General features: G+C 38.8%; 1 protein-coding gene across 1 annotated transcript in view; it reads right to left on the reverse strand.

Moving 5' to 3' along the window:
- UBE2U (ubiquitin conjugating enzyme E2 U) overlaps window positions 1–16,104 on the reverse strand; it is a 62,081-nt gene extending 45,977 nt beyond the window's left edge. Inside the window, exons 1-5 of the mRNA XM_019449022.2 lie at window positions 15,019–16,104; window positions 13,209–13,290; window positions 11,869–11,961; window positions 7,591–7,688; window positions 2,077–2,197 (exon numbers count right to left, since the gene is read on the reverse strand). Coding sequence (XP_019304567.2) covers window positions 2,077–2,197; window positions 7,591–7,688; window positions 11,869–11,961; window positions 13,209–13,290; window positions 15,019–15,084 — 460 coding nt within the window. The 5' untranslated portion in view covers window positions 15,085–16,104. The remainder of the gene's footprint in view (window positions 1–2,076; window positions 2,198–7,590; window positions 7,689–11,868; window positions 11,962–13,208; window positions 13,291–15,018) is intronic.
- Between the last annotated feature and the right edge of the window lie 8,270 nt (window positions 16,105–24,374).

The raw sequence follows: 24,374 nt of genomic DNA on the forward strand, positions 1-24,374 counted from the left end.
TCTTTTAAACTATATGAAAGATGACTCTTGAAGCATTCTAGTGAGACATTTTTTTCAAGTTGTTACAAGTAGTGGCACCTGGGTGGCTCAGTCCGTTGAGTGTCTGACTTCGGCTCAGGTCATGGTCTCATGGCTCATGAGTATGAGCCCTGCATCAGGCTCTGTCTCTCCCTCTCTCTCAAAAATAAATAAACATTAAAAAATTTTTTTTCTAAAGTGTTACAAGTAATTTATTCTCACTGGATGAAGTTTTTCACAGAAATCCACATAGTTTGATACCCTCTAATTTAGAACAAGTTTTCTGCTACTTCTCCCCTGCCTCCCACCCCCTTAGCAGCTGTCTCTCCTGCATCATGGACACTCTTGCCCTTGGAAGCTGCAGGAAGTCAGTCTCTTTATGGAACCCTAGGCCACCACTCACAGTCTGGCTGAGGTGGCAAGCAAGCTGATAACTATTTACTGTCTTGGATTCCCACATATTTCACCAACATAACTAAAGAATATGGTGAAAACCTGCCAAAGTTCTATTTGCTCTGTTGCTCCTGTGCAGGGAGATTTAGCAACTGGGGCAGCTTTTCTGTCTGACTTTATGGCACAGCTGGAGAACCAAAAGGAGTGAAGGATGGCATCTACTAGACAGGAGGACAAAAGGAAGGACTCTAAAGTTTTTTTTTTTTCTCATCCTTCCTTTTTGCAGGGCAAACCCAAAATCTATTGCACAGAATCATTTGCTATAGAAAATCCTTTAAAACCAGTTTTTAAATTTCCATTTACTAGACTGTGGACATAGCTTTGTTATAGAATCTTTCTCTATAATGATGGTACTGTAGGGCTCAATGAACGGTTAAGTGATATAAATTGTTTATTCATTCATTCCACAAATAGTAACTGAGTGTAGAGGATACAGTTGTGGATGCTATAGTATTCCAGTGGGTCAGAAATGTGGCCAGAGTGAAGCGATCAGACTCCTCTGTGTACAAACCTGTTTCAAAACTGTCAGGGATTGGTTGAGGGACTCCATGACTATCATGACGTGTTTGAAGATACTGAAAAAGATGCCTGTCATCACTGCTTGATTTGCACCAGACCCAGAAGTCGTATGGAGGAGCACTTGAACTTGGTCACAATTGTACAGACCTAGCTAATGGACTGGCAAGCCCTACAAAGGGAAGGTAAAAAGAAGCAGGGGACATCTGAACAAAAAAGTACAGAGAGCTCAGTTTGAGAGAGCGAGTCTGAACAGCAAGGCTTGCTGTTGGGGAGGTAATACCAGCTATGACACATGGCTGCCGTGTGCTGCTAGAAGGGGGAGGGGCAGGACATAGAGGAAAGAACTGTCCCTAGGGGCCTAACCCTCATTTGTGGCAAACCTCCCTGGTCATAAGAAGCCAACAGCATTACTCTGCTAACACAGAAACAGTGAAGACGATGGGGGTAAGTCATGAAGAGGTCACTGGCAGGATGAGAGTGAGCAAAAAAAAAAAAAAAATGTATATATATGTAAAAATACATAAAAATATTATATATATAATATATATATATATATTATATATATAAAACACATCACTGGTCAATAGAGCAGAAAGATTCAAGAGCTTCAGGTGTCATTTCCACATGGACTCTTAGAAGGAATACGTTGAGGAAGAACTCTTCAGAACAAAAAGCTAAACATATTGCTTGCTAATCAAGAGGAAAGGAGTTCCAGATCAGTAAGATCTGGGGTATTGCAGATGAAGTCTGGGAAATATCCATTATAGATCGAAGAGTTAAAATCAGATGTCATGTCTTTGTGATGGGTAAATAATTTTCAGTCAGTACCATCCATCCTTATGACCATAACATTTAAAAATACTAAGCTTATGATTGCTGATAACCTTCAAAGAACAACTTTTGACTGGCTTTTTGATGACTGAGTAGCTTGACAAAGCAGTACAGTAGGAGAGATCTTAGTATGATTTCATTACTGAAAACGGATACAAAAAACATTCCCTCATGTAACAGTTATTTGCTAGGTCATTCATTTGCATAAATGTATAATTAATAATTGGCAAAAAACAGTAAGTAGGCACTTCTTACATTGTGATGGTTGGTTGAAAAATCTTAGAACTATTTGTTTGTACAGAGATTCATCTTTAATCAGCATTTGGGCTGCTTCCAAATTCACTGGATTTTCTAGCACTGGATTCGAAAGCATAACCTACAGGAAAAAACCAGAAAAATTAGAGTTTTTAAAGTAAACTTTTTTGTTAGGGCAAAAAGACAAGCAAACACATACAAGAATAATAGCATTTATTAAATGTCTACTATGCCTCCATCTGGAGACAGATATGAAGACAAATGAGACATGGTCCCTACTCTCAAGAAACTCTTGATCTACCTTAGTTTTATACTGCACATTCATGAGCCAAACAAAGCAAGTTATAAGTTCCTTCCTATGACCTATTCCTTTCTACCACATGAATTTAAGTTCAATTTATGTATAAATTAAACTCAACATTAGGAAACACTGAGACATTCCCATTAAAAAATAAAAGTTTACATTTTATTTTTTAAATGTTTATTTGTTTATTTTGAGAGAGAAAGAGAGAGGGAGAGAGAGGGAGAGAGAGAGAGAGGGAGGGAGAGAGAGAGGGAGGGAGAGAGAGAGAGAGGGAGAGAGAGAGAGGGAGAGAGAGGGAGAGAGAGAGAGGGAGAGAGAGGGAGAGAGAGGGAGAGAGAGGGAGAGAGAGAGAGAGAGAGAGAGAGAGAGAGAGAGAGAGAGAGAGAGAGAGAACACTACTGAGTACAGGGCAGGGGCAGAGAGAGAGGGTGAGGGAGAATCCCAAGCAGGCTCTACGCTGCCAGTGCAGAGCCAAAATCCAGAGTTGAATGCTTAACTGACTGAGCCACCCAGGCACCCCAAAGGTTTACATTTTAACATAAGACCATACTTAGATATGGATAAGCAAACATATGTATTAAGGCTGTGTATACCTCAATATTCCTCCAGATCCCTGAATGATTAATTTTTTTATCTGTAGTTTTCTACTGCTGCTGTAACAAATTAGCACAACTTTAGCAGCTTAAACAATACAAACTTATTATCTCACACTTCTGTAGGTGGGAAGTCTGGGGTGATTAGGCTGGTTTTTCTTTTCCAGATTTAACAAGACTAAAATCAAAGTGTCAGCTGGCTGGGCCCTTATGAGAGGTTCTGAAAGAATCTGTTTCCAAGCTCATTCCGGTTGTTTGTTAGCTGAATTCAGACCCTTGACTTTGTAGGACTGAAGTCCCTGTTTCTTTGCTGGCTGTAAGCTGGGGGCCATCCTTAGCTACAAGAGGTCTCTTGCAGGTTACATTTGGACCCCTACATCTCAGAGAAATTAAGGTATTAAAAAAACCCTTCCTATTCTTGGAATTGCTCTGATGTCCCCTCCTGCCACAACCATTCTCCTTCTTCCACTGTATTTCTCTGAGTGACTATTCTGTCCTCCTCTTCTGTTGGTAACAGGCCATATAATTACTTTGGGTCCCCCTGTATAATTCAGGATTACCTTCGTATTTTAATGTCAGTTGATTCGTAACCATAATTCCATCTGCAAAGTCCTTTTACAGCAGTGTGTATATTATACTGAATAACCAGAGGATGGGAGTCTTAGGATACCTTGAAAATTCTGCCTGCTATAGTATATGTGCATCTGGACAAAATAGGGTGACCAGTAGTAACCAAAACTTGATAGTTCCGCTAAACCATAATCTTGTCTATCCATCACCTCAAATTTTTAATTATTTTCCCAAATTGCAAGTATTTATTCAATAATTCAGTATTGTGACTATTACAACATTCAAATTAGATAATAAAATACAGCCAAAATAATAACTACCAGAATACCTACATGTAGATCCAAGTGGATAATTGTGGCTTATGTGTCATGGAAACGATGGCAGTCATGACCAATGAAAGCAATAATCTGACATCTGATATCTCAAAAGCATTAAGAATTTACTGCTGTTATTTGAGTTTTTCTGTTTGGAAAACACATTTGAGCTATGTTTCCAAGAATATTATAAGTTGCTTGAATAAGGATTCAGTGTGGGTTGCACTATACCTCTCAAAGTGGGCAGGAAGCAGATCAAACTTATCTTCAAGAGCAAGCTTTTGGTCTTTGGCTGGAGAGGCAATCTTACTCAGAGGCACATCTGGTAAAGTTTATTCAACAGTCTTCACGTTGACACTGTGCCCAAGACCTTTCCGTATAATGTGTACACAAGCTACTACATGTACTTAATGATTTTTAAGAACTGGAATATACTCAAATGTATCAATCAGACACCTTGTTAAAATAGTAAAAAAAAAAATAAAGGTCCAACTTTTAAATCAGCCCTGTGATAGTATGAAAGAACATAAAGCAGATTTCCAGAGGATAAGTACAAAACAAACCTGAAGCATTGGTAAACAACTGTAACTGTAGGTATAATTTATAATTTTCAATTAGTTAAAGCCCATGAATTTGGAATTCCTTTTATGGATAGGTGTTGGTATTTACCTTTGCACTATATATTGAAGTACAAGTGTTCTTAAAATATTTTATGAGATTATAAAAATTTTAGGAGGAAATGATTAGTATAGTTAGACTTTAAAATATTTTAGACACATTTCAAATGCTACTCCCTTGAAAAACAATGTGATAATTATACGTAGGTCTCATCTGTTATTTAAAGGGAAGTGTTCAGAAATGATGGCCTATCCATGTACTGTCCATTACAGTAGGCACTAGCCATATGTGGCTATTGAAATTTAAATTAAATAAAATAAGTGAAAAACTGAGTCCTCCTCAGTTACACCAGCCACATTTCAAGTTCTCAGTAGCCATGTGACTAGTGCCCACCGTATTACACAGTGCAGATACTGGACATTTCTGTCAGTGCAGAAAGTTCTACTGGGCAGTGCTGACCTCAAAAGGACCATTAAATAGCTATTAAAATATTAATTGCAGCAATATGAAAATTACTTGAGATAAAATATTAAGTGAAAAATAAACAGGTCAAGTAATTTATAGATATAAACCATAATTGAAACAATGCAACAATTCAGGTTCGTTCTTCCATTTGTGTTACTTAGTACCTACCGTCAGCATTGTCCTGGGTAGGTACTGGGGAATCAGAGATGAATTGGACCTGTTCCCTGACCTCGAGGAGCTTCTAGTCCAACAGGAGAAGACAGATAAGAAAGCAGTATGTGCTTTACAGTATTACAGTGCCCTGATAGAAATCTGTTTAGAGTACTACTTACTGGGTGGGGGACAAAAGAAATTCCTCAAACATCAAACCCATCAGTTCTACCTATGAAAGAAAGTCAGGAAAGGTATCCCAAAGGAGGACTCATTTGCCCTGACTCTGCTGATGGGAGCAGCCGCTTGCCAGACAGACCGAGCAAGAGGGAAGGAGAGACTGGGTTGTCAGGCAGAAACCAGACTGGGCACTTCTCAAGGTCCAAGACTTGCTTGAGTTTGTAACTTTAGAATTGAGAGCTCTATAAATGCTTTTTAACCTGAACTGAACCACGCACTGTGAGTGAAGAAAAGCATGAAGATATAATACGAGGGGGCTGCATGGTACGTCAGGGAGAGAATGAAGCCCAGGTGTGAGGACAAGGGGGTTGTTTGTCAGGCAACAGAACTGAGCTTGACACTGTAGTGAATGTGGAACTGAAAGATTTCAAACAAACAAACAAACAAAAAAAAAACAAAAACAGAGGAGAAAACATTACAGGGAAATGTTAATAACAGCAGGATTAGGGGTTTTCTTTATGACTATCAGTGATTTTCTTTTCCTTTCTACTATCTTACAGATCTGTAACGTGAGCATGTTTGTTTTGTAAATCTATCTGAAAAATAAAAAGACAAACAACTGTGTCATCTACTGGCTTTCCATGATATATTTGGCTGTACTTTGCTGTCACTTTGTTAAAGGTAAGAACAATCATAATATTAACTAGCTTTTATTGAGTTCTTTTCTTGGACCACTCACGATTCTAAGTTCATGTGTTAATTTATTTAATCCTCACAAGTTATACAAGGGAGTTACTAACAGCCCCATTTTACTGATGGAGAATTTCAGGTATTTAGAAGTGAAGAAATTTGTCCAGTGGTACAAAGGTGCGAAGTGGCAGGACGAAGCACCCTGAACTCAGAGCCCTAAATCTTCCTTTTATTAAATTAGTCTGCAATTCAAATTCTCTATTATTTCATTCTGGATTGCCCTCACTCATTACATTTTGGGAACATTTGGTTTTACTATTCTTCAGGCAGATCCTAATTTGGGTAGAAGAGATTGGAATGTGACTCACCCTGAAGGAATCCAGAAGATCAATCCCAGAGACCTGCATATCATACTCCCTTACTTCTTTCCAGTGTTTGCTCAAATATCTCTTCCCAAACATGGCCTAACACAGGTAGATGCTCAGTACATATTTGTAGAATGAATGAATGAATAAGCTTGAGCATTTAATCTTCAAAAAGATTATTTTTCTCAGTATATACTAAGATGACTACACAGAACATTTTTTTTCAAAAATAAGAAACAGAATTTCTCTTATAATTCTGTGTGATGGAGAGAATTCAATTAAGCCAGAATACTTTATTCTCTAAGTATTCCAGATAATCAACATTTAATAGTTTATCTTCAGATATTATTAATGATATAAGTAGGTCCATGGAAAAGACATCGCTGAGCTGGATTATAGGTGGTCAAAGCAAGTGCCACTGAAATAATTTATTTTAGCACCAGAGGAGAAAGGAGGCTCATTGAGGGACAGAAATAACACAACACTGAGGCATGCTTCTTAGGACGATGCATCCAAGAGGCAAGGGGGCATTCCAGAAACAGGCATCAGTCTGGGGGGGGAGGGGGCAGGGAATCCCTGGTTTAATTGTTCCCTGGGTTTGATATGAAAGTTATAAAAGAGCAAGTCGCTAGCACTGTCAGAAGCCAAGCTGATAAAGCTGAACATTTTAAGTTCTAGCCATTTGATCCACCTCTCTGAGCAAGCAAGATTCATGAATGAAGAAGGATCACATCCAATATTATGAAGTGAAGTTAGAAGCCAAAAGAAAACTTAAGACTGTATTTCTAGAATTGAAACCATCCAGTTCTTTTTTTTAAATAAAATATGCATTCTCTCATTGTAAAGGGACCTAACTATCAATTTCACTTTAAAATAATAATCTTTGTAAGTCCCACTTTATAACCTTGGTGTAAAAATGTTACTGATTTACATAAGCTTACTCAAATCCTTCAAACATTTACATATGCATTGTACATCTTATTCCTTATATTTTGAATAACTGGGAGAGTTCAAAGTATTAAAGAGAGCATTAGGGGTGCCTGGGAGGCTCGGTTGGTTAAGCACTTGACTCTTGATTTTGAGAGTGGTCATGGTCATGAGATGGAGTGGTCATGGTCATGAGATCGAGCCCCACATTGGGCTCTGAGCTGACAGTGTGAAGCCTGCTTGGGATTCTCTCTCTCTCTGACCCTCCCCACTTCTCAAAATAAATAAATAAACTTGTAAACAAATTTAAAGAGAACACTGTATTACTCTGTTCTTACCTGGAGGGTAAATAGAATGCTGCTCAATGTATAGCTTGTATTCCACTTAGCAGGGTCGTCCAAAAAATCTATACAGGCCCGACCAGTATTTTGGTCTACTGTATTGAAATAATACATTAATATTGACACATATAATAAAATTATCATTTACAGTTTATGAACATCAAAATATCACAGGCAAAATCAGAAAGCAAACGAGAAAGCAGAAAAGTATTTTCAGTGAATGTGACTGGCAGTTGATATAGTGTAGCTGTTAAAAGCATACACATAGATCTGAACATTGACTCCCCTGCTTTGTCAGCTCTGTGACCTTGAGCAATTTAACTTTACCTCTCTAGGTCTCACTTTCCTAATGTGTGAAAGGGGGATACAATGAAAGAAACTATCTTCACTGAAAAGAATCAAAAGATAAAGTACGTTTTATTAGCATATTAAAAACTTTTGTAAATAATAAGAGAAACATTTGTACCCTAATAGAAAAACCTTGCCATAAAAAGCTAAGAAGTGAAAAGAAAATTGTGAAAAGGTGAAAAGAGAGCTGTTGGATTTGACATCGTGTTGTAAAACTATAATAATTATAACCCTGGAGTGGGATGTGAGATTAAACAATGTGATAACCTTTAGAAACAAATCCTACTATGGGTTACAATGTTGTATGTTAAAAGTGCAATTATGAGTCAGCGGCAAAAGAAAAGATAATCAACAAGTGTGCAGACTACTCATTGTCCTCTGGTATCTACTCTTCCTTTCTTCCATTTCTTCTGTGATAAGAAGCTCTATGCCTGCCCCCATCTCCATCCCTCTCTGTGATTTTAGATAAACACATGGTTGCCCGCATTTTCCCCAGCCTTTCCTCCAGTGAGATGCGACCATGTAACTAAAATGTAATCACGGGATATCAGCAGAAGGAAAGTGTGCAACTTCTACATCATATTTCCTGAAGGAAGCTGTTTTGCCCTCTGTGGTTCTCCCCCTTCCCACTGGTCACAGAGTAAATGCCTTACATCCAGAAATGATACTGCATGATGAGGACAGCAAAACCTCTCTGCCAGCTTTGTTCTGTTATATACAGATTGGAAAGATACGTAGAGCTTAGCATATCCCCTGACACAGTTAATTAACTAAATCAGTATTTTATTACAAAATTTTTTGTAATGTTTGTTTTTGAGAGAGGCGGGGGGGGGGGGGGGGAGGGGGAGAAGCAGAGAGACAGGGAGACACAATCCAAAGCAGGCTCCAGGCTCCTAGCTGTCAGCACAGAGCCCCACGTGGGGCTCAAACTTGTGAACCATGAGATTATGACCTGAGCCAAAGTCAGATGCTTAACCAACTGAGCCACTCAGTCACCTCAGTTAACTAAATCGGTATTTTAAAGAAAGAATAGAGTTAAATATGACAAATAAGACTACAGAACAACTAAAAGAATATTAAAATGATGATTTGATTGTGTTTGGGGAAAGGGTCAGCTAAGTTTAAAGATAATTACAAAAATCTCAAAGGACAAGACTAATAGATATGATCACATAAAAATTTTTAAATCCCAGATATAAAAGAGCCAGCATAAGCAAAATTTAAAAATTAGTGACAGAGGGAAATATTTGCAACATCTAAGACAATGTAATAAACATTGCTAAGTCTGACAATTTGCAAAATAAGAAATACCATCAACAGACATGAAAAAATGTTTAACTCGCAAATATTCAAAGAAGTGCTTATTAAAATAAAAAAGTGAGATTTTTATAAAATTGGCAAAAAAAAAAAAAAAAGTCTCTGAAGTTTCCATGCCCAGAATTGGAGAGTGATAAAATGAGAACTTTGTATACAGTTACTGGTGGAAGTGTAAATAGCATCCAGAAAGGCAACTTGGCTTTATGTATCTAAAGACTTAGAACTATATACAGCCATCTTTTAGAGTTTGGGGGCTAATAAATAATACTCTGCTCCTCCCGAGTTCATACATAATGAAACAGGCCTAACTGTGAAACATCAACTTTACTGTAGGTTAGATCGAAATGGAGAATGCATGATCAATGGCTTTAATCAAGCTCCACAAAAAGCCCCCCTGATTTGGACTTAACACCCAAACTGAAGGCCTGCCCGTTTCTTGCCTGGAGAAAGTGAGACAGCACCCATTCTCTGGGAAGGCTGGTTGGAAATAAAGTGTTGAGAAAGTGCTGAGCCACACGTGTTCAATTTTTCCTCCTATTTCCCCAACAGATAAGTCACTCAAGTAGTGACGGAGGGAAAGACCAGCAATCACAGATGTTCTATACTTTCTCTCCTTGAGACAGAAGCTCTTTGTACTTTGTGGAAATGGAAGGTTTGTAACTATGAGTTAAGAAGACCACCTCCCCCCCCACCCCATATTTAACCAGTAACTTCATTTGTGTTTATTTTAAGCAAATAATATAAAACATACACACTGAATTTTGTACCATAAATTTAATTTTATCCCTTAAAAATAGGGATTTTTTAAAATTACAAAGTAATAATGTACTTGGAGAAAAAATATATGAAAGTATATAAAGTAAAATATGAAAACTCCCTTGCCTACTAATGCCACTCTTTAGAATTATTACTAGTTGGGCTATACAAATATACACACACATGTGTGCGTGTGTGTGTATGGTTTTTGTTTTTTCATTAAATGGAATTATATCTTACATGTTATTCTTTGAAGTGTGTGTGTGTTTTTTTTTTTTTTTTCCATTTAACAGTGAATCATCAACATATTTCTGGACATATTTATTTATTTATTTATTTTTTGATGTTTGTTTGTTTAGAGAGTTCTTGCAGGTGAGAGCAGGAGAGGGGCAGAGAGAGACAGAATTCCAAGCAGGCTCCGCACCGTCAGCACAGAGCCTGATGTGAGGTTCAGTCTCACAAGTGCAAGATCATAACTTGAGCCAAAATCAAGAGTCGGATGCTTAACCGACTGACCCACCCAGGTGTCACTGGACATATTTATTTAAAAATATTTGAACACCAGATATATGCCAAGTAGTGAATATTCTTGGAATATAGCAATGACCAAAAAGTCTTGCTTTTATATATCTTCCTTGTTATGTATATAGCTGTAAGATATTTTATTTAAAAATTCCAATATCAATGGACACTGGTGTTTATCTCCCTTTTTACTGTTTCCAACATTGTTATTGGGAACAAACATCTTTAAATATTAAACATACTCTTCCACACTTGTGCTACTATTTCTATGGAATCATTTATAAATATGGTATTACATGGATTTAGGGCTGTTTGCCCTTTATTGCTGATTAGAAACTGTCAAACTGCTTCCCACATAGGTCACACTAAGGTCATCATTATGTCAGAGAGCCCATGTTTGCCTACCCCTACTAAAATTGTGTAGATTTTTAACATTTTGTAAACATAAGCAATGAATCATAATTTTTGTTTTAATATGCATTTATTTTCTTACTAGTGTGGCTGAACATCTTTTTGTGTTTATTTTTGTTATGTTTCTTCTATAAAGTGTTTGTTTATAACTTTTGCCCATTTTTCTATTGCTTTAATTTTTCTTATTGATTCTTAAGTGCTCTTTATATGTTGTAGATATTCTGTTCTCATTGCAAATATTTTCCCTTGGTTTGCAAAAGTCATGTGTTTCGTCTCTGTTTATAATATTGTTGGACATAGAGAAGTTTTAAAAAGTTTATATAGTTTAATGTACCATGCTTTTTTCATGGATTCTAGGTTTTATCATATTTGAAAAGGCCTTCCTCATCAAGCTGATAAAAATTTCTATTAGATTTTCTTCTTTTTAGTATGTAAAACTTTTAGATTTTTGATATATCAGGAATTCACTTTGTATATAACTTGAACAGCATTCTAACTAATTTCTTTCTAAAATGTTAATTTGTCAGTGCATCATTTTTTATGATAAAAAAATTAGACGCAATGAGAATATTGAACAAAACGAGAATAGTTATCATTTGGTCATCAAAAATGACCTTTGAAGAATGTTTAATAATGCAGAAATAAACATGTCATTTTAAAAACTTCATATGTAATATTTCAACTATGTAGAAAAAATACATACATAGTAAAAAGAAAATAAATTTAAGTGTTGAGAGCAATAGCTCTGTGAGTTAGGATTCAAGTTGATAATTTTATCGTGCCTTTGCATATTTTACCCAATAAGCATGCTTACTAATATAACCATAACAAAGCTGTTAAAAAGAAACATTCTTAAACACTTATGAGGAACAAGGACAATAGGGACAGAGCCCCAATGAAGAAATCTCATTTGGTCCTTACCATTTGGATGAAAAGGAATTGTTAAGAATTTCACAACTGGAGGGACCAAATTGTACTCCGATGTAAAATTTATTGTCAGTTGGAAGAATAATCCTATGATAAAGACACAAACATTTTTACAGAAGTGTCATGTGGCACTGATTACCTGAAACCTGAAGTTTCTCTACACGTTAGCCTCCTCAAGGTCCCTGGATTTTTATTTATAAGTAAATTGGATCACAGGGTATGTAGACTCCCCTACACAGTATAACACACTCTGCACAATCTAATCCCACTGTGTTTTCAGCCTGCTTCCCATCAACCCTTTTTGCCCACTGACTCCATCCCTTAACACCTGCCTCCTGCACTGTATTGCTCATATTTACTGAACTCACTGTTCCAGAACCATTTCTTGTTGATAAGCTTTTGCCATGCTGTTCACTCAGACTGAATTTCCTTCCTCTCCTTCTAAACCTGACAAACTTTTACCCGTTCTTAAGGATTCAACTCAAGTGTCACTTCCCTGGGAAGCCACTCCTGACTTTCCAAGGTGAAATTAACTAATCACTGCCTCCTCAGCATTCCATTCAAAATCCATTACTATCAGGTATTATATTTTTTTTACAATTATCCACTTATGTTTCTCTCCCCTGCTTCACTCGACAAATCTATCTTGTTAAACCACAAAGAAAAAGTGCATGGTCATTAACGTTTATAGTGGCCCAGTCTTCTTAAAAATTTGATTTGTGGGGCGCCTGGGTGGCGCAGTCGGTTAAGCGTCCGACTTCAGCCAGGTCACGATCTCGCGGTCCGTGAGTTCGAGCCCCGCGTCGGGCTCTGGGCTGATGGCTCGGAGCCTGGAGCCTGTTTCCGATTCTGTGACTCCCTCTCTCTCTGCCCCTCCCCCGTTCATGCTCTGTCTCTCTCTGTCCCAAAAATAAATAAAAAACGTTGAAAAAAAAAAAATTTAAAAATTTGATTTGTGAAAATTTGGGGGGAAAATCACAGAGGAAAGAAGTGAGAGATAATTGTGGGATTTCTGTGCAAGTAGGAATTTTGATAGCTATTCTCTGATTTCATGGAAGGCTTACATGATATTCCCAATTGATATACTTTACTGTGTCTGCTTCTTAAAAGTGTAAGAACATTAACATTTGGCATAAAGAAAAATTCAAATCTAAAATTTCCATCTATGTTGACAAATGGCAAGAAATTAAGGCACATAATGAAAAAATAACACGTGAATACTTTTAAAATTTTAGAGAATTTGTATATTATAACCTTATTATATACATGAAAGAAAATAGGCTGATAATGGCATAAAGACTTTTAAAAAGCAAATTAGTTTTGAAAACACAAACCTTGCCAAACTGTATTCTGTAGACCTTGAATACTAGCTCCCCATTCCATCAGATCTTCACTTACAGGAAAGGCAGTAATACCCTTTAATTTAAAAAACAAAGCAAAGTGGAAGATTAAATATCACAGCTTTGAAGATCAGATATCAAATTACAATGAATTCCAAAAACTCCACATTTTCTTTTCCTGATAAATTTATTTATTTGTTGATTTGGGGAGATGCTAGATATTGTCTTATTACACAGAAGTTAAGGTAGATTCCAAGAAATACACACAATAGTAAATTTAAAATAAATCATAAGCATGGAAATTGCAAGCGGGACTACAAAGTCAAGACTGAGATGTGTGGCTTATATAAATCAATAGCTTATTTAAGATTTCAAATAGAAAAGAAGGAAAGAGTTGGAAAGCAGGAATTTCTTCAGAGCTTTAAAAAACTATATGGATACTCTATTGAAGGAATGAAGTAAAAAATTTTCATTAAGAAAAACACAATTCCAAAATTATGCTTGTATATAAAAATAAAATTTTCATATACTTGAGGTACTGTCCCAATGGATGGACAAGAATGTATTTCATGCAAAACTTTATCACTTATGCTGAGGAATACTTAAATATAGTTGACAAACATTTCTGAGCAACCACATCGTTATTAAGTATGTTAAATGCTAGTTTGGATAAACATTATAATATTTCCATTTTCTCCATTATCTATATTTACATATCACTTCTCCCTTCATCAAATTCTCTTTTACCAGAGAACTACAAAGTTCAGGTAGAGCAGAAACAACATCAAATGTTAGGTTTGTGCATCCGGGATGTTTGTTGTTGGACTCAATAATTGTTCTAACATCTGCAAGCGAAGACAACACTTCTATAGCAGGGGTCGAAACAGAAAAAAACCACTTAACTACACCTGGAGCAACTGTTGGTAGCCCTCTGTGCATTCCCTCTAAGGTGGCTTTCTTTCCATTCTTTCTCTTAAGTACCCCCTCCCCCCCCCCCTTCCATTTTTAATTCTCCATACCATAAGTGATACATCAGCCTGTGGCACCTATGGACCTCACTGTGGTGGCACTCAGGGCAAAGCCTTCCTCTGTGTTAAAATTATAAAGGAAAGGCACTCGTGCATTATGATAGCAGTTGGTGAAAAGTGCACTAGACAGTGATTAGTAGAACTTAAGACTTAAGAGCAAGGCGTTTGGAATCAGAAAACCCTATGATAGAATCCTGGGGCCAAATATTTACTGAACCTTTCTAAGACTTAGGTTTCTATTTAATGTAGGTAAAACAAAACACTACTTAAAAAAAAAAAAAGTTTACTTATTTATCTTAGAAGGGGCGGGGCAGAGAGAGAAAGAGAGAGAGAGAATCTCAAGCAGGCTCCACACCGCCAGAGCAGAGCTAGATATGGTGCTCGAACCCACGGAACAGTGAGATCATGACCTGAGCCAAAATCAAGACTCAGACACTTAACCAACTGAGCCACCCAGGCACCCCAACACTACTTATTTTATGATATTGTAATTAATGAGCCACAGCCCTGCACCTACTAATTACTACTTGCTATTCAGGGCTTAAATACGCATAAATTACTTAGCATAATATGCTCAATATTGTGAACTGTTATTATGAAGTAATAATAATTGTTATTATTATAGTGTAACAGTGCAATCAACTCATTAAATAACAATGCTGCAGTGGCAAATTAGGTTTAACTAAATTATGCCTTCTAGAATAAACACGGATCAAAATGATTTTTAAAAATTTGTACCCCAACGAAACCCATCCCTCCAGGTTCCCGGTACTTACCTTAAAATTGTTCTCCTTCAACTCTTGGAAGTCTCTTTCCAGCAAGAAGTAAGCCCTGCGGTGCATGATAAGGCAGCAAAGGGCCTGGCACTTGTCCCCACACTCCTAGGCTGCACTCTGAGACAGATGTCTGAGATTACCGGTCACTCTCCCACTCCGACATAAATCTTGTTTTCTAGAGCCCCAGAACGTTGTGTCCTCCCAACAGAAGTGGCTCTAAATTGGACATAGAACAGTGACTTTTTTTTCTCCTCTGACTTCAAGAAGGAAACCGGGCACGTGCTCAACTGCGGTGTGCGACCGCCGTGCCAGCCCACAGCCTGGTCTCAAGGCAAACTTGGATGAGCACCTGGCACAACCCGTGTCGTCCGTGCGGGCGGCGAGCGGGAGAGGTGTAAGCTCAGGGCAGCGTGGGGCCCTCGTTAGTCGGGTAGTTTACGTTTCACAGGTGTAACTGGGTGCCCGCTTCGCTGGAGGTCGCAAATCGGTTGCCGAGCAACAGAACCCTGCGGGAAAGGAGTGGGGGGAGTTTGGCTGCCCCTCATCCAATCAGCGACCGGGGCAGGCCTCTGGAAAGCTTCGCAGCCAATCGTCCAACAGTTTCACTTTGACAGGCCAATGAGATCTGTTGTCAAGACAACAACCCCCGCCCCCCACGCCAACTCAGTCCACCAAAGTGGACTGTACCCAATTAGTGTAGAGGGTGGGGTAAAGTCCCAGGATCTTTCAGAAGCCTTCACTCGCAGTCCTTTTCTGAAATGCTTTCACTCTTCTTTGAATATCAGAAACTGTCTGGTAATAAGTAATCACTACATACAAGTCTGAGCTTATTAATCATAACGTATATGGCAAGCTATCATTCATAGTACGTTACAAATATTACTATGTCGTCAAACCCGACAGTTGCCTTAGGAGGATGCTCCGGGAACAAGGAAGTATTTCAAATGTATCAGGTTCCCATCTTGTGCCACAGGGTTTTGCACTACTTTGCCTTCTATCCAGACATTTACCACATTCCTTCCACCCTTTTCCCTCACCACTTTTCCTTAACTCGTCGTTCAGATTTAACTTCGCCCTCATGGAATCTTTCTTTTGTGATCCTAGAGGACCCTATGTTTACCTCCTCGTTAGCATTTATCACACTGGATCACAACTGCTCAACAGACGACAACTGTCGTCTTCTACCGCAGACTGTGAGCTACTGAAAGGTGCTCGCTTGCCAGTGCCGACTACAGAAGTTGACATCATTGTTCAGAGTACCTTCTGGTTAGCTAGTTATTTAGCTAATTTTACAGAAACTGGCTATCAGTTAAATTAGTTCATGCATTCCACAAACATTAAGGACTTCTTATGTGCCATGAAAACAATTCAAATGAAGTGACTGCCTTTATGTCTCCTTTATGCTTTATGGCTCCAGGATACAATAAAGTACACAAAAACAAAACAAGTATACAAAACAAAAATCATAATTTCAGATCGCAGTAAGTGCTGGCTAGACAGTAAAAGAGTAATGTGACAGAGAGTGCAGTAGGTAGTTAAGGGTTAGATGTGGTCAAGGAAGGCCTCTGTCAGGAGTGGTTTTTGAGATGATACCTGAAAGATAAGATGAAAAGGATCCATTTTTATGCAACTGAGGGCAGATACTTCCAGGAAGATGAAAACACAGTAGTTATAGTCAGGGAAAAGCTAGGCTTAAAAAAGGAACCAGGGAGAGCTAGAGAGAGTAGAGGGAGATATAATTAGGGTGGGGCCTTCCCTACATGATGGGAGGTTTGGGTTTTATTTGAACAGCCATGGGGATCCATTCAATGGTTTAAGCCAAAGAGAGTCATGCTCTGATTTCCATTTACAAAATTTCTCTGGCTGCTTTGTGGAGAATGGATTGTGGGGAAGACAGTTTAGAAGGCTCCCATGGTCAATTTCATGTTCAGGTACGATAGCTTACAGATTCCCAGCAATGTATTAATTTTACTAACATTGTAGCACAATAAAATGATTTTATTCTGTTACATAAAACTGACTATAAAAGAATTTTTCCTATTAAAATATCAAGTAGGATCTAAGATCGAACTTTTTTGGCTACCTTTTATATCCAATAGATTTTAACTTGGACCTTATAGAACTGTGAATGTAGAGTGAAAGTGAAGACAGGACATTTCAGTGAGAAGAGAGTATACCCAATTTGAGGGTTTAGCTAGATTTCTTGATGATATGGTGGTTCTGTGGCTCCTTTGACCCTGTAGGGGAACACTGTGATAGTAATTGCATAATCCTTTGTCTTTTCTTTACAATTTTGTTCTAGGGAAAATTATGTTAAGGTAAAAGGAAAAGGTAAAATTAAAACATTCTTTGTTCTGAATTTTTAGAAATCGGTATTTATATGGGTAACTTCAATGCAATGAAAATCAAGTTGGTAGATTCTCATATGACCCCTAAAGTTGATATTACTAGCCTTGATTTCTCCTTCTTAGAACTTCAGCATCGTGTACTCAATTGCCTGGTTCTCAGCCAGCTGTTTCAAAGACATTTCAGATTCAAAATGTCCAAAAATGAACTAAATACCTTTCCTCCTCTTCACTAGCCTCCTATTCCATTTTGTTCATCCAGTTTCTCAAGCTGGAAATCTGAAGTTCCCCTCTGACTTCTCTTCCTCATGACTCACCTTCAAGTACTCAACCAGACCCGCTGCTTTTCTAGCTTCTTCTTGAGCCTTATTACCAGTACCCAAGTTCACAGCCTTGTTATTCTTGCTAGAACACAGAGCATCTTTATACTATACTCTCTGCCTCTAGACTTGTGTGTCATGATACCTCACAGTAATGTATGTAAAACTAACATGTGATCATGTAATTCTCTGTTTAAAATACTGCAAAAGATTCCCTTCACCAGCCCAGCTTACCCTGCCTACCTCCATTTTCGGGGTTTTAAATGTGGATTGACTTCTAAGGGTATAGATCTGGGGGCTGTAATTGTGGGCCACCTTGTATTTGCCTGTATATCTGTATGTGTGTGCACATAGGCTTTTTTTTTTTTTTTGTAGAACAGGGTCAGGGAATTCATTAATTTTAATAATCACCTGTGATGTAAAAAGCTTAAGAGACCATGCACTATAGAATTAAATCCAAGCTTCTTAACATGGCACTGCAAAACTTCCATGATATTTTTCCTATTGACCTTTCCTTTATTGATGCCCATTCTGCTTCATATTTGAAACAGCAGCACTGAACTGCTTGTCTTTTCCCTGTATCACCTTGCCTAGGCTCTCTACCTGGACTTTCTTCCTCTTCTTTATCTGGCTAACCAGCTCTTACAGATCGCTGAAAGACATCAATTCCTTCTCAGACTCTTCCTAAACCACCATGATGGGTTATGTTCTCATTTAACCTGGGCATATCTTTGTGGATTGTTACCACATTATTTTGAAATGATCTCTTTCTGGCTTTTTCTTCCTCACAGAATGTAAATTCCTAAGGGCATGGAGACCTGTTTATTCATCACTGAATTCCCAGCACCAAGCACCTGGCTCAGGGGGGCAACACTTTCTGCTGATTGAGTTGAACTTAGCAGATAAAAAATTGGGGGGTGGGGTGGGCAGGAGAGTGACCCTTTCATGACAGGACCAGATGTAAGCAGAAGACGAGGTTTGCAAAGATGGGGGGTGGGCGGTGGGTGATTTAGGGGAGTTTGTCTAGCCCCATGGGAACATAGCAGGTTCAAGTTGGGAGTATAGAGACAAGGTAGACAATGGAGCAGAAGAATCAGTGACAGCAGGAGCCCACGGAGCAGAGGGGCTAGAGAGCTGCAGGCAGGACATAGATTGTAAACGCAATCCCCAGGGCACCAAGAGGAAGGCATAGGTACTTAGAAGGGTCCCCAACCAGTGGGCCTCAAAGGACAAACAGGTTAGAACTCCTGGAACTGTTTTGGGAATGAAAATGCTAAGAAATATAGAGCTTCCTGCCAGTCGGCCTCTGGAGGCTTGGCCCTATTGGATTTGGAGGTACTAAGTAAAAGGGATCACAGTTGTACTTGCTGGCTGTCCATCAAGCCATCAAGCTGGCTGTCCAATTCCAGCTGAATTTCTACTTGTTTGCTTGTTATAATTCCCTTAGCTCCTGTGTGGATGGGAGACAAGCTCTGGTTACAGAGGCTCCTGAGCTGATAAGCAGAACTGGGGCTTTGGTAAGGGGTAGGAGTGTGATGTGTATGCATACGTGTGCAAGCATTGAGCATGTGGGTAACGACTGGCTAGGTTTGGTCTCGCATTAATAGCAGCAGGAGCTGGAAACTAGTAACATCAGCTGTACGAATATCTGAGTCTCTTAAAATTGCAAACTTCGAAGTAGAGGTCCATCTGAAAATATTTTTCTCTGTATAGACTCACCTTCCATTTATTATAGCATATGTTTTAATAAAATTTCCCCACACATGATAGCACTGATGTTATGTCCTTGCCACTTCTCCTAAGCCATGTTCTTTTCTGCCTTGTTCATCAGATGTATTGTTGTGGGTGTTTGTATTTTATTTATTTATTAAAAAAAATTTTTTAACGTTTATTTATTTTTGAGACAGAGAGAGACAGAGCATGAACAGGGGAGGGGCAGAGAGAGAGGGAGACACAAAATCCGAAACAGGCTCCAGGCTCTGAGCTGTCAGCACAGAGCCCGACGCGGGGCTCGAACTCACGGACCATGAGATCATGACCTGAGCTGAAGTCGGACGCTCAACCGACCAAGCCACCCAGGCGCCCCATGGGTGTTTGTATTTTAGATAAACCAACACAATCAGGAAAATAAATCCCATCTGTAGTCCTTCCACTGTCTTTTTGTTTAGGTCTATTGATTTATTTTGGGAGAGAGAGACAGAGAGAGAGAGAGAGAGAGAGAGAGCACTCAAGCAGGGGATGGCCAGAGAGTCATGAACCGTGAGATCATGACTTGAGCAGAAATCAAGAGTTAGACACCCAACTGAATGAGCCACCCAGGCGCCCCTCCACTGTCTAAGTTTATTAGTAAGTCTGGGTAAATAATGTGTGCTCTCGAGACAGACCTGGGTTATATCCCAAGATACCTATGTTTTAGTAGTGGCATAGCCTTGAAAAAGTCACTTAGCCTCCCTCCCTGTACCTGCATTTCCTCACCTGTAGTATCCAGCCAGTAATAATAGCTACTTCTCAGAATCATTGTGAGGGTTGAAAGCAGTTAATGCCTGCTGAGCGCTCAGTCACTGGCTGGGGTCGAGTGATAGTCAACACCTACGCTGACCGTGGGCTGGGCACAGGGTTCTACGTGTTTCATGGTAATTCATTTCATCCTCAGAAATGACTCTGTAAGGTAGGTACTATTTTGATTCCAATTTTTACAGATGAGGGAGATACACAGTCACACAGCTGGAATGCAGCAGCCAGGATGCAACCCCAGGGTATCTACCTCTGGAGTCCATGCTTTTGACCACTAGGCTACCCTGCCTCACAAATGTTTCATATTCTACCAAGTGAGCTCTCTGGGCTTCTTTCAAAAATTATTGCTACTTTTGGGGCACCTGGGTGGCTCAGTCGGTTAAGCAATTTTCCAGCTGAATTTCTACTCGTTTGCTTTCTGAGTTTTCCTCCACTAAAATGTAACCCAAGAAAGCTGGACCATTGCTATATAATAAAATAATGTCTGGTATGTAATAAAGGCCCAATATAAATCTGTTAGCTAAATGTGTACTCTGTCTTTTCTTTTAGATTATAAATTCATTAAGAACTCAGTCTGACTTCTGTAACTTTTTTAAATGTTTATTTATTTATTTTGAGAAAGAGAGAAAGAAAGAGGGGGGGTAGAGAGAGGGAGAAAGAGAACCCCAAGCAGGCTCTATGCTGTGAGCGTGGAGCCGGACACAGGGCTCTATCCCAAGAACTGTGAGATCATGACCTGAGCCAAAACCAAGAGTTGGTCCCTTAACTGACTGAGCCTTAATTCCCGGAACTTACAAATATGTAGCACTCTGCATGCAGCTCCAAAAAAAAAAAAAAAAAAAAAAAAAAAAAATACGAACTACAAAATAATTATTTTTACATTAACTTATTACTTTTGAAAATTTAAGTGGAAAATAGATTTTATTAAGTCCTACTATACACTTTTTTTTTTTTTGGGGCTTTCTCTTTCAGTCTTTCCCCTTGAAAGTAGGCCTAGAGGATTGAAAGGAGAAAAGTTGCATTACATTTCTTATGGTTGGCAGAATTCTAAGATGACCTTCAAGATCTCCACCCACTGCACACTCCTTAGGACTATGAATATATGATGTATTTTACTCTTGCAATTAAGTTAAATGGCGCAGTTGATTTTAAGAATGGGTGAGCCTGACCTAATCAGGTGAGCCCTTAAAAGAGACTGGACTCTTCCTGAAATCAGTAACTGAAAGTGTGAGAAGGAGTCATTGTGAGGGAGATTCCCTTTTGCTACTTTTGAAAATTAAGGGAGCTATGTGGCAAGGAATGTGGGCAGCCTCTAGAAGCTGAGAGTGGCCTCTGGCTAACATCCAGTAAGAGAATCAGGGCTTCAGTACTACAACCAGAAGCTACTGAACCCTGCCACAAACACATGACCTTAGAAGAGAACCTGAACTCCAGATCAGAATTCAACTTGGCTAACACTTTGTGAGACCCTGAACAGGGGATTCCATCATGCCATGCCCAGATCGGACCAACAGGACAGTGGGCTAATAAATGGGCATTGTTTTCAAATATTAAGCCTGTGGTATTTTGTTACACAGTAACGGCTAACTAATACAACTTATCCAGAGCGTACAGTTACTGACCAAGACAAGTTATGTGGCAAAAGGTCAGTCACTTACTGAGTTGGGTTTATCCTGATTTAGTGTAAAAAGAACTTGAAACCAGTTGATAGACATTAACATATGGCTTTAGAGGGCTAGGGGATAAAATGGGTGTGGTATCTGAAAAATGAAAACCGAACCAAGGCTCATATACAAACTTTCACATCCTAGGTGAGCAAAGCAATGAGCAATGTAATTATTTAACATTTGCAAAGTTACTGAGGCCACCTTCGGCTTTAACAGCCAAGTGTCCCCTCCCCCTCTTTTTAAAAACAAATCTTTCCCGCAGGACTTGGCCAACAGATGTTTTCATTTTACGGAAACTAAAAAACTGCTTTCCTCATCCACCAGGAATATGTCCCAGTACAAAGTGTTAACCTCGTTTGGATTTGAACCCCCATCCTCAAGAACAAAAAAAGGCTGAGGATTGCCAAATGTCAGCTCAGCTGTGAGAAGTGGTTTAAATCATATTTTGACGTATGTTACGCTGTTAACTAGAAAATGAACTGCAGCGCACATGCTTCTAGTAACTCTGGTTTCAAATCATATGATCCCTTCTTTGTCTTGAAGACCTTTTGATGTGCGTTCCCAATATTGAGTTTCTCTGCTTTTAATAATCTTATATTCCTTCCCCAATATAAATGTCATGAAAAATACTGAATGCTAATCTTCAAAGATCAAACAGGAAGAAAGAGGTGGGCAGCATAGTTCAGCGACTTAAATTCCTAAAATTTCTCATTTAAAAATTTTATTTTAGCTTATAAACGTCTAAGCTCAAAGAAATGCTTCATTCCCCTTTGTAAAGTTGGAAGTTGCAGGCCCTTTCAAATTTCAGAACTGCGTTAATTATAGAATAATTTAGTCTCTCTCCCCGTAAGGTACCCAAGATGCAGGGGCCCCTTGATCACTATTCATATCTGAATTTGTGTCTACCTAACAGAGAGGAGCTCAGAACCAATACATGCTGGCTTTGATTTTATATTCTTTGCTTCAGAAAGGATGACCAAAAGGCCAGGTTTGCCTGGGCATAGGGGTTCTCTTCGGAAAAAGGACTTTCAGTGCTAAAACAGGGATAATTCCTGGCAAACTGGCACAGCTAGGTCACCCTACCCTGGGCATCGAGGACATTTTCAGGGTGGGAATTACGTCGACAACTTGATAACAGCTGTTTATTTGTTTTGGAACTTGGTGTTTAAAGGAACCGAACTTGTTTTCCCTGGCAGGCTGGTGCCCAAACCCCATAATCCAAGTTCTAAAACGTAGTGCCCAGGGGCGCCTGGGTGGCGCAGTCGGTTAAGCGTCCGACTTCAGCCAGGTCACGATCTCGCGGCTCGTGAGTTCGAGCCCCGCGTCAGGCTCTGGGCTGATGGCTCGGAGCCTGGAGCCTGTTTCCGATTCTGTGTCTCCCTCTCTCTCTGCCCCTCCCCCGTTCATGCTCTGTCTCTCTCTGTCCCAAAAATAAATAAAAAACGTTGAAAAAAATTTTTAAAAAATAAAAAAAAAATAAATAAATAAAACGTAGTGCCCAGAATTCCATTAGGAGGGGATTTGGGTCTATAATGAAGGAATGCAGCACTTTACATATGCTCAAATGTTTTAGGAGGATCAGGTCTCCCTTTATTTCATTCTCCACATGAGAACACCAATTGTTGAGAGATACCACATATAATATTATCTAATACAACTGTGACTGTGTGTGTGTGTGTGTGTGTGTGTGTGTGTGTGTGTGTAGGGGTAGGGAACTGCTTAAAAGATGTAATTATTCTGGGCTTCCTTCACATATATTGGTTTAATATACCTCTTCATGGTGCTCTTAGTTGGCCCCAGGGATGATTCCAGAATTTCAACACGGGAGAAGCTTTGAGGTGGCAATCAGCTTGGAGGTATGAGGGATGACATATGGTATAGGGATGGTCTAGGGATGTGTCTCGAAGCTGTTTTTACTTAGTGTATGTTTATTAGGGCCGGTTTGAGGGGAAATGATGGAAATTATTGAAGGGCTAATCCCACCCCCACCTCATTGGCACTAATCCCGGGTGTTCTACATTATATATAGCATGTGCATGAATAATTAGGTGGAATACTTTGAGCTCTAAATATCTTACCACATTAAAAAATAATGTATCTTTTTATAAAATTTGTTTAAAACACATTGAATAATAGCAACGTTACCACTTTCTGGGCATCTACTATGTGCCAGACAATTCTTAAAGTATTTAAATACATTCTCATTAAATGCTTGTAGCAAGTCTGAAAGACAGATACCCTAGAAAAATTATAAAATTATCTAGACTTTATTTTTTGATAACTTTGTGTCAGGTGCACTTCTCTGCAGCTTACATAAATTAGCTCATTTAGGTTAATTAGCTTCAATCCTAGGAAGCAGATACTTTCACAGATGAATAAATATCAGTTCAGAAACTTGTCTCAATTTGCATGGTTACCAAGGGGTGAAAGAGAGATTTAAGCTCAGGCAGTATGACATCAGAACCTTTACTCCTAACCTCTATGCTACATTTACAATATTTTACTGATAA

The sequence above is a fragment of the Panthera pardus genome, unplaced genomic scaffold, assembly GCF_024362965.1.
Source record: "Panthera pardus isolate Hobbes unplaced genomic scaffold, ASM2436296v1 HiC_scaffold_11, whole genome shotgun sequence".
Lineage (NCBI taxonomy): Eukaryota > Metazoa > Chordata > Mammalia > Carnivora > Felidae > Panthera > Panthera pardus.